Below are 10595 nucleotides of genomic sequence, written 5' to 3'. Positions count from 1 at the left end.
AGATAAGACGGTGTTGCAGTTATTTTAACAAATCCAATAAAAAAAATCAAATTTATTTAAAGTAGTATGTATTTTGTGGTTAGTCTCAAAATTATATTGTAAAATAATATTCTAAATTTATTTTTAGCATTGGATAGTGTTGGGGAATTGGTGAGGTAGTAAGAATAGATAGGAAAAATAAGCATTAATTTTAATAAATCTAATTATAATTGTCATATTTATTTAATGTAGTATGCAATTTGTGTTTAATAAAGTTATTTAATGAAAAATATAAATTTTAAGAACTTTTATCATCTTTATAATAAGATTTTTACAATAGAATAATTGTTTTACTAATTTAATGGTAATAAAATATTTAGATAAATTTAACAGTGAATAGATACCAAAAGTACATTAAGTAAAAATTATTAGAAGAATCTTAAGGTAAAAAAAATGAGTTATATATATATATATATATATATATATTATATATATATATATATAATCAATCTATTCCTATAAAAGTAAAAATACAGAATTTAATTCATATCTAACCAAAAAATTGAAACTATATTAAAAAAACAACTTAATATATTTTCATTTTTTCAATAAGTGTATTACCCATCCATTTAAGTAAATATCTAACCAAACTACTTGGAAATGCAATAAAAATTAATGGTTTTTATTTTATTTAAAAAAATATATATTTCTTATTTTAATTATTTTTTTAATCTCTTTTAAAAATACCATTTTAAACTTAAAAATTATTATGCGATTCAAAAAAATCATTAAAAAAAAAGTTCTGCATTTTAATGGTGGGCAATGTTATCGTAAAAAAAGCAAAGATAAAAGTGATCAATTTTAGTGGTGGTCATCATAAAAAACAAAGAGAAAAGTCATCAATTTTAGTGGTGGGCAATGTCAAAGCCCTATATTGGGTCAATTTGTTTTCGAAACCTTGACCAATTTGTTTTCGAAAGGGACCATCGTCATTAATAAATTTATCAGGCCTTTAGATCACAAGGACGTTATGCTTGTTGAGTGTTAACATTGCTATTACTCTGGCCTTCTGTAATCTGTTTTCTCTCTGTTTATAAATAGTGTAAGCAAATCTGTTTTCGGATATTGTTCGAAATTAATTAAAAAATAAATATAAATACATCTGTGATGTTTTTCGAAGCAAATTCACTTAGATCATATACATTATCAGATCATATCTAGGATTCTTATTATTTTATTTGTAACATATATTCGATTCTAATAAGAATGCGCTCAATGTAATGCATAAAGAGAGATTCCAACAAATACAGTTATATAGTATTAATGTGGCGTATCGAGATGATGTATTACACACGGTGGGTTGGTTCTCGCTTCACCGAGTTATATCATGCGGAGTTTTATTGGATGCAGCTTTTCATCATCTGATTTGGTATTTAATTACGTTCAACAAATTCTCAGTTTGAATGAATTGTTCACATTTGTAGAAACGAAACAACCTGCGAGAAGATGTCTTGTGCCAGAATATTGTAAGTTTTCTCTGTTGGATGGAAAGAATCCCAGAACACGTGTTTCGATGGATCGGGGCACATGTGGGTGGCGGAGTTGCAAAATATTGATGCCTCCAGCAAACCCGTTCCGCAGCAACCTCTCCTCACTTCTTCAAAGCCTTCCACACATTAATTTATAAATTGTTAGCAACCTCCCAACAAAAGTGCCATGAAACTTATTGATCCATGAATGGATTAGAACGAGCTAGAATATTACCATATTTACTGGGATTCTTTATCATGTCAAGTAGCTTATCATATATGTCCATATAAGCCATTTTAAGACCAGGAAGCGTGGGTTTCAAAGTCTCTAGTAAGGCTGTAGCCTTTTGATTAAATGAGATCGCAACATCATTAAATTCATCAACACACGAGTTACCGATAAAGTTGTGGATAGTAATTTGTGAAGGCAAACATCCGAAAGGAGGAAGACCGATGAGGCCAAATGGGGTGGCACCTTCGCTGTAAATACCCTGTCACAAAATCATTTGGTATTCTTAACTATATCAGCGCAAAGATTCTCATGAGTAAGATTCTGTATTCGTAATTATGTTCTCATAAGTAATATATGCATTCAGGATTATAAAAATAAGAATATTAAAAAAACACCACGTTTGTAGTAATATTTGGTATTCATAAGGTCGTAATTTAACTAGATTATATTTATTGCTAGGAAAATCATGGAAATTTACAATATTTTAATAATATTAAAAGAAAATATTATATTAAAAATTTATTGATTTTAGTTTTTTTTGGGTATAAATAACATTTTACTTTAAAATGTTTAGAGCCTATGTTTATATATTTTAATTTTTTAAAATTAAAATATAGTAATATATTTTAATATAAAATAAAATAAATTATAATATTCATCATTAAACTATAATATTCGACCCTGATAGATGAAGTGGAACAGAATCAGATGCTCTACCCCATATAAAAAAATTGCTCATCCTGTATGTTTTCTCTTTGCCATATAATTTATTTTTGTAACTGATACATATCCCACAGCCTGGCCATCTATACATTTATAATTTTTTGAAACAACGCCTTTGTTGTGCATTCGAGTTATATTTTGTCACATCGTTTACTCAGGGGGGTCTCTCTGCGTTTTTTGTTTTTTTTTTTCCAAATCTTAAAAAAACCTATAGAAGTGATGTGTACATAACAGTGCAACATATTTTCATTGTAGGAAATTAAATTATAATATATAATATAATACAAAAAAATTATATAATATTTTTTTATTTTTTTTAAGTTTTAAAAATTAATTTAATTTAAATATTATAAAATTATTTAATTATTTCAGTGTGGATTGGCTCCGGACTAATTCATTTCCCATTAATAATTTTTAAAAGCAATAAGATCCAGTAATTATCAATTCTATTAAAATTTATTTAATCAATTTTTTATCAAAATTTAAAAAAATAAAAACGATTCAATCAAGTGATTATCGATTTTTAAAACTATTAAACAATTTTTTTATTAAATTTGATGTAAATAGATTAATTGATAAACATATTATTTAAAAGTATAAATATTAATATTATTCTGTAAAATTTATTGGATCAAAATTTCCTAAAACACATTAACAAATTGTTTATTCTTTAATATTTTTTTAAAAATATTAATTATTATAGATTTTATGAATATTTTCATTTTAGTTGTGATAATAAACTACATTAGATGCTTGAAACATGGTCATCAAATACCCACATTGTAATTATTCCGAAAATCATTCCAAAGAAAAAGTGTTTTCATATTTAACAGAAAATAAATAATTATTTGACTTAATTCCAATACTTCAAAAATATTTTAAAATTATTCTAAATTACACCAATTAAGAAATATTCTAAATTATATTGAAATAAGGATAAACACAAGGATAGACGTATTGATATACATCCCTCAACGTGAAATATCATTGTTAATGTAAAGTCAATGTGATTACCTGGATAAATTTTGAGAGAGAGTCGAGAAGAAGATCCTGGAACCCTGTAACATTATACTGTGCTCTAGTAATGGGATTGAGATAATAATTCTTGGTAAAGTCATCGGTTCCCGTACTTATCACGAACAAGGCTCCTGATATTATCTCGCTCGCATTCTCCCGGCCTACCATGTTTACCAGCTGCTCTCGATAAAGCTTGAAATCCTCCCACTGCTGTCCCATAGTTAGAACATTCTGCATAAATGTTTTTCTGTATATAACTAAATCCTTATATATCGCTATAGCATCACATATAAAACATGTACAAACAAGGGTGAGTGAGGTAGAGTCCTCGTATCTAGAAGCAGAAGAAGCAAAGCTGGGGCCTGTCAGAATTCGTGGTCCTTGGAATTCAGGACCCAAATATGCGTGCACTACATCTGCAAGGCCCGCTAATCCGGCTGTATATAGTGGGAAAAATTAAACATAAACATTATTACCAAAGGATGGAAAAATTGAAAGCTAAACATCTTTGAAAAGGATAATAACAGTCCTACAATAGTGATCATTATAACGAATTGGAAAAATTGAAAGCTAAACATCTCTGGAAAGGATACTAACAGTCCTACAATTGTGATCATTATACAGAAAACTGTACCGGATCAATTAGAAGCACTTATAAAAGAAGCCCACTATCACTTCCTATGTCCAGCTATGTGTTAGTAGGTTTCTTGGGTTTCAGATTTGTGATTTTTTAGGTTTTAGATTTATAGAATTTATAGTTTTTCTTATGTTATTCATTTCTAATGGAGTTTATTTAAATAGAGAAAGATTCCATGTTAATTTGTCCTAGCGACTATTAAGATCCAAATCTGAGGTGCCTCTCGTCACTAAGACCAATTAACATGAAGTCTTTGTACATTCAAATACATTATATTAGAGATTATGTTATTTATTTCTAATGGAGTTTATTTAGATACACAAAATTTCCATGTTAATTTTTCCCATTGAATATTAAGATCCAAAACTAGGATGCCCCTCGTCACTAGAACCAATTAGCATGGGGTCTTTCTATACTCAAATACATTATATTAGAAATTAATACTATGAACAAAACTATAAATTACTATAAATTTTGAGTCTAAACAACTTAACCCATTCAAATTTACCTAAACTACCCAACTCAACTATAGTATATTTTCTTTCTCTTTTTGAATCAAAATGGAAATGGAAAGTGAAAGAGGGGAAATCATAAGTACGAACTTACAGGCTATATCTGTTACTAATTTTCCGTTGGTAAATCGACTAGCGGATTTATGATCCACGAAATCTCTCCCATATGGAGGAAAGTTGGCCTTTGCATGTGTTACAAGTCCATTGGAATTACCAGTGTCTACAGTAGAATCTCCAAATATGTAAATGGCTGGCACTGAAGTCTTTGCTTCTGTTAGATTTGGTGCATGCAATGCTAGGAAAATACTCAGACATGTGGCAAAACAAACATTCAGACGCCCCTCCATAGCAAATACTTTATCTGAATCGTACACTGGCACACCAACGTTAAATAGCAAGCTGATGGGTTTCAAGCCATGAATGATAGTTTCCAACTCAAGATCGTGTGTCACATTGTGTTGCTCGTGCTTATTCAAATTCCTTGACTCATAGCCTACTACCTATATGTCCTTCATTAGGACTCCACCAAGTCCCATCTTGAAAGAATTTGTACTCACCATGAACTCTTTATCTCGGTCTTTAATATTTAGAACCAAATCATTTGTAACAAACTTCTTCAACTGCTCAAAAATAGTTGTGCATTCCTTTGCCCATTCAAACTTCTTCTGTTTTTGCTGCAAGTATGTAATAGGATAGGTGATCCATGAGAAGTTCCTTATGAACCTCCTACAGTAACCTACGAATCCGGTGAATGATCTGACCTCATCCACATTTGTTATGAAACCAGCTCAAGAAAAGATAGGAAATATAGATCAACGCCTTAGAATTCAGCCTCTTCGAGGGGGCAACCTCCTTTACATTACATAAATGAACAATTCTTGGATGATTCAAATGACAAAACCTCCTTTCTATATATAGGAGTCTAAGGAGTCACAATATAATCCAGCGGACCTAACAATAATAATATAAAGCCACAAAAATAACAATAGAGGGATTCTATGGGCACATTAATAACAATATGGGGGCAATGGGGGCACAACAATATAAATAAGGGGTATAACTACAATAGTAATGGGGTAATCACTAGTATTATAGGGACCCAACATGCCCCTCTCCTTCAAAAAAGTGTTGTCCTCAACGCTTAAGTAGTTCTAGATATTTCTGCATAAAATTCTCATCCTCCCATGTGGAATCTTAAGCCGATAAGTTCTTCCACTTGATAAGGTACTCTGAAATTGATCGATTTCGTAGCTGTCGAGTTTTTGTTTCTATAACTGCTTCCGGTTCCAATATAATTTTTCCTTCCTCGTCAAGTTCTGGCAATATTGTTTGAACTGGGAGCTTGTCGCCTATAACCTTCTTTAAGCATGAAACATGGAAAACTGGGTGCAATCGAGAAGCTGCAGGAAGCTCCAATTTGTATGCCATAGTACCAATCTTTTGCAACACCTTGTACGGACCATAATACTTTGGTGATAATTTATTATCCTTCTTAGCTTGCTTGAGGGACATTTGCTTATATGGTTGTAGCCGTAGGAATACCCAATCACCTACATCAAAACTTCTTTCACTGCGATGTTGATCTGCCTGTTGTTTCATTCTATTCTGTGCCAACACGAGGTTATCCTTTAAGAGTTGGAGGACTTGTTGTTGATGTTCGATGTGATGTTCCACTGCCTGAACCTTAGAATTTTCTCTTAAATATGATGTGATGGATGGTGGTTGATACCCATAAAGTGCCATAAATGGGGTCATTTTTGTTGTTGTATGAAAGGAAGTGTTATACCACCATTCAGCCAGAGGCAACCATTTGACCCATTGTGTCTGTTTATCAGATACAAAGCAACGAAGATATCCTTCCAAACATTTGTTTACTATCTCAGTTTTCCCATCAGATTGAGGATGATAAGATGAGCTATGAGCTACTGAGTACCAAGACAAGAAAATAATTCTGTCCAAAAATTTCCAGTGAAAATGGGATCTCTGTCACTTACAATAATCTTTGGGTTTCCATGTAGCTTTTGAATTGTTTCCATAAATGCAGTAGAAACTGTACTGGCTTTAAATGGATGTGATAATGCACAAAAGTGTGCATACTTGGTAAGTCTGTCAACTACCACCATGATGACACTCTTTCCCTCAGACTTGGGTAAACCTGTGATAAAATCCATTGAAACCTCCTCCCAACGTTGGCTTGGAATGGATAAAGGTTGTAATAGACCCGGTGTCTTAATTGTTTCAACTTTATTTTGTTGGCAAACCAAACATTCTGCCACAAACTTTTGAATATCTGATTTAAGGCCATCCCAAAAAAATTCCTTCTTAACCCTGTGGTAAGTTTTTAAAAATCCTGAGTGCCCTCCTAAGGGAGAAGTGTGCAATTCCATAAGAATTTTTTGTTTTAGCTGGGAATTCTTACAGAGGTATAAGCGATCTTTGTACCATCACGAATCATTTTCCATTCCTCCCTTGCTTCATTTATCCAATCTGGTTGGATGATAGAAATAGCGCACAACAATGCTTCCACATCCTCATCCTTTCTTGAGAGTGCATCTGCCACCACATTTTGCTTCCCTTTTTTGTAGATGATTTCAAAGTCATAACCCAACATCTTTGTGACCCACTTTTGTTGCTCTTCAGAGGATAATCTTTGTTCTAAAAAGTATTTAAGGCTATCATGATCCGTTTTTACCTTGAAGTGTCTTCCCATTAGGTAGGGTCGCCATTTCTTAAGTGCATGGAGTATTGCCAACATTTCCTTCTCATAAATAGTTTTTCTTAAAAACTTTCCCTTGATTGGACGACTTTCAAAAGCAATGGGTCTTTCATCTTGCATTAGAACAACACCAATTCCATTTCCTGAAGCATCACATTCCACAATAAAGGTTTTTGTGAAGTCCGGTGTAGCTAAGACCGGTGCTTGGCACATTGCCTCTTTAAGATGTTCAAAGGCCTTTGTTGCTTCCGGAGTCCATGAAAATGCATCTTTCTTCAATAATGTGTTAGAGGTGCTGCTATTCTCCCATAATTCTTAACAAACTTGTGATAATACCTGTCAACCCAAGAAATCCGCGCAAATGCTTTATGATGTGGGGATTTTCCATTCCTTAATGGCTTTAATTTTGCTAGGGTCTACCTTAACTCCTTCATGAGATACAATATGACCCAAATATTCCACCTCCTGGACTCCAAAAAAACATTTGGATCTTTTGGCATATAATTGTTTCTCCTCCAATAGTTGTAGCACCCTGTCAACATGTTCAACATGATCCTTCCAAGACTTGCTGTAAATTTTATCATCAAAAAATACTAACACAAATGTTCTAAGGAATGGTTTGAAAATTGAATTCATCAAACCTTGAAATGTTGAAGGTGCATTGGTAAGGCCAAAAGGCATGACCAAAAATTCATAATGACCCTCATGAGTTCTAAATGCCGTTTTCGGAATGTCTTCAATCTTCATTCTGATTTGATGATATCCTGAACGAAGATCCAACTTGGTGAAGTAAATTGATCCATGCAATTCATCCAGTAATTCATCAATGATAGGAATGGGGAACTTATCTTTAATAGTGAGCTTGTTGAGCTCCCTATAATCCGGACACATGCGCCATGATCCATCCTTCTTGTGCACCAATACTACTGGAGCAGAGAAAGAACTTTGACTCGGTTGAATTATACCAGCCTCTAGCATTTCTGCAACCATACGTTCAATTTCACTTTTTTGGACATAGGGATATCTGTACGGCCTGATGTTTGGAGGAACACTTCCTGGAATCAGATGAATAGCATGATCATGATCACGCATAGGTGGGAGACCTTTGGGAGTCTCAAATACCTTGGAATGATTGTCCAGGACTTTTTGGAGATCTGGAGAAATAGATGATTCTAATGTGGAAACATCTAGCGAACATAATTGTGCAATTACACCCTTTGCTCCTTTTTTAGAAGCTTTGTCATACCATTAGAGCTGATTATCTTTCCTGGTTTCCCTGCAATACCCCTTAATTCAACTTCCTTTCCTTCCATAGAAAATTTGATGAAAAGTTCTTGAAAATTAAAAGCTATTGTACCCAAGGATTGTAGCCATTGGACTCCTAGTACAACATCAGCACCTCCCATTGGAATGGAAAGCATTGGGCTAGTCAATACATATTCTCCCATGGATAGCTTGATATTATGGCACTTTCCAGAGAAATTTATTGTTCCTCCATTTGCAATCATCACTTGACACTCTGGTGCTGGATATAGGAAGCAATTCAATTCTTTTGCTACCCTACAATGAATAAAATTGTGGGTGCTTCCTGAATCAATCAACACTATTACCTTTTTCTTCTTGATTTGTCCTTCTATCTTGATGGTTTGAGGAGTGGTAATTCCCGCCAATGCATTACAAGATATGGTCGGATTTATTTGTTCTTCATCTAGGCTTTGTTCCTGGAGCATATCCTCTTCTTTTGACCTTTCTTGCTCCTTTTCTTCTTCCTCTTCACAATCTATGTAGAATAATTTCTTCTCAGCACACTTATGACCTTTAGTGTATTTGCTATCACAACTGTAACAAAGCCCTTTTGCTCTTTTTTCTTCCAATTGTTGTGGTGTCAACCTTATAGGTTGTGGAAGACTAGGGGCAACAACACTTCCGTCTTTATAGTTGTGAGTGGTATGCTTCCTGGTTGCCATAATTTTGCTTTCCATTTTTCTTGCTAACCTGAATGCCTTCTCTAATGAATCAGGTTCCCAAAGTCGAACATCATGTTGGATATTATCCTTTAAAGACCCTATGAACACATCAATCCTATGCTCCTCTGGAATATCTTTTACCCTTATGTTCAATTTTTGGAACTCCTCAATGTGCTCCATTATTGAACCCTTTTGTTTGAGACTTATCAATTGGCTAAAAAAAGTGTTGCTTTTTGTATCCTCATAATGTGCTATCAATTCTTCCGTAAAAATTGCCCAAGTGATAAATTGTTTACGAGAGCAAAGCCATTGATACCATACAAACTGATTTGGTTCCAAATATAAAGTTTCCATACGTACCTTTTGTGTGTTTTGCACATTATTGAGATCGAAGAACTGCTCCATCTGTAATATCCATGTGGCGGGATCCTTGCCATCAAAATTCCTCATATCAATTTTTAGAATATGGTGGGTCTTCGATCCAACATTAGAGTCTATGGAATCATGATTAACATTTCTTTTGTTCACATCATGAGTTTCCTTTACAACCTTTTCACCATTAGTAAGTATTTCTTGTAGAAAATTTGTCAAATCTGTCTTCAAATATGCCATGTCTGTCTTCAAATCTGTCCTCAAATCTACCTTCAGATCATCCATCTTAGCTTCCATGCCCTTTATCTTAGATTCCATGCCATTTATCTTAGCATCTGTTAGCTTTTGTGAGCGTGACATTTGTTGCACTTGTTCTTGTAATTTTGATATATCATGTAGCATTTCTTCCTCTTCTTCATGAGTCATGCTAGAGCTTTTAGGTTCCTTACTAGGTGTTTGCATTTTCTTTCCTCGGGGCATCAGTTATTGATAATAATGCTTTACTATGCCCTTTGAATTCCTTCAAACCAAGCTTATGCAAAAATTTAAAAATAACTACACACCTTTTTTTACTTTGTAGAAGCCTGATATTGAATCTGATGTATTTCTGTAATTTCGAATCATCCAGTTCTGAAATTGTGACCTGTAGTAGCCTTCTATGTCCTCTTTCCAATGCCACTAGTCTGATCTAAATTGGATTCTCCAAGAAAGCGTTATGCACAATCTCCCCCAGTGACCTGATTATAGACTAGTTCAGTAGAGCGAACTTGTATGAAGTGCCACGTGTCATTGTTTCAACCTTTGACTCTAAAAAATATATAAAAGAAAACTACAGTTCGTCCTCTTTCTGCACCTTCTTACGAAATTTCAATCTGATGCTCAGAAAGAAAGTTATGACGATTTTCCCCAGG

The 10595-nt window shown here is 33.4% G+C and overlaps 1 protein-coding gene across 1 annotated transcript; it reads right to left on the bottom strand.

Moving 5' to 3' along the window:
• Nucleotides 1-1451: 1451 nt before the first annotated feature.
• On the bottom strand, nucleotides 1452-4976 carry LOC149260812 (GDSL esterase/lipase At5g03810-like). Its single transcript, XM_089460974.1, has 5 exons — nucleotides 4724-4976; nucleotides 3787-3917; nucleotides 3478-3711; nucleotides 1744-1999; nucleotides 1452-1645 (listed from the first exon to the last, which is right to left on the bottom strand). The coding sequence occupies exons 1-5, from the start codon at nucleotides 4974-4976 to the stop codon at nucleotides 1452-1454; spliced, it is 1068 nt and encodes a 355-aa protein (XP_089317100.1).
• Between the last annotated feature and the right edge of the window lie 5619 nt (nucleotides 4977-10595).

Source organism: Pinus tabuliformis, chromosome 6 (genome assembly GCF_031772625.1).
Source record: "Pinus tabuliformis cultivar Carrire ecotype Pingquan chromosome 6, CPIR1, whole genome shotgun sequence".
Classification (NCBI taxonomy): domain Eukaryota; kingdom Viridiplantae; phylum Streptophyta; class Pinopsida; order Pinales; family Pinaceae; genus Pinus; species Pinus tabuliformis.
The sequence above is the reverse complement of the archived record's forward strand: the minus strand, read 5'-3'. Positions and strand labels throughout refer to the sequence as shown.

Excerpts from the sequence above, each read along its gene's own strand:
- LOC149260812 (XM_089460974.1), bottom strand. The coding sequence starts at position 4,976 with ATGGAGGGGCGTCTGAATGTTTGTTTTGCCACATGTCTGAGTATTTTC. Across the intron at positions 3,918-4,723 it reads ATTAGTAACAGATATAGCCT|CCGGATTAGCGGGCCTTGCA; the intron begins GTAAGTTCGTAC and ends CACTATATACAG. Across the intron at positions 2,000-3,477 it reads CTCTCTCAAAATTTATCCAG|GGTATTTACAGCGAAGGTGC; the intron begins GTAATCACATTG and ends ATTTTGTGACAG.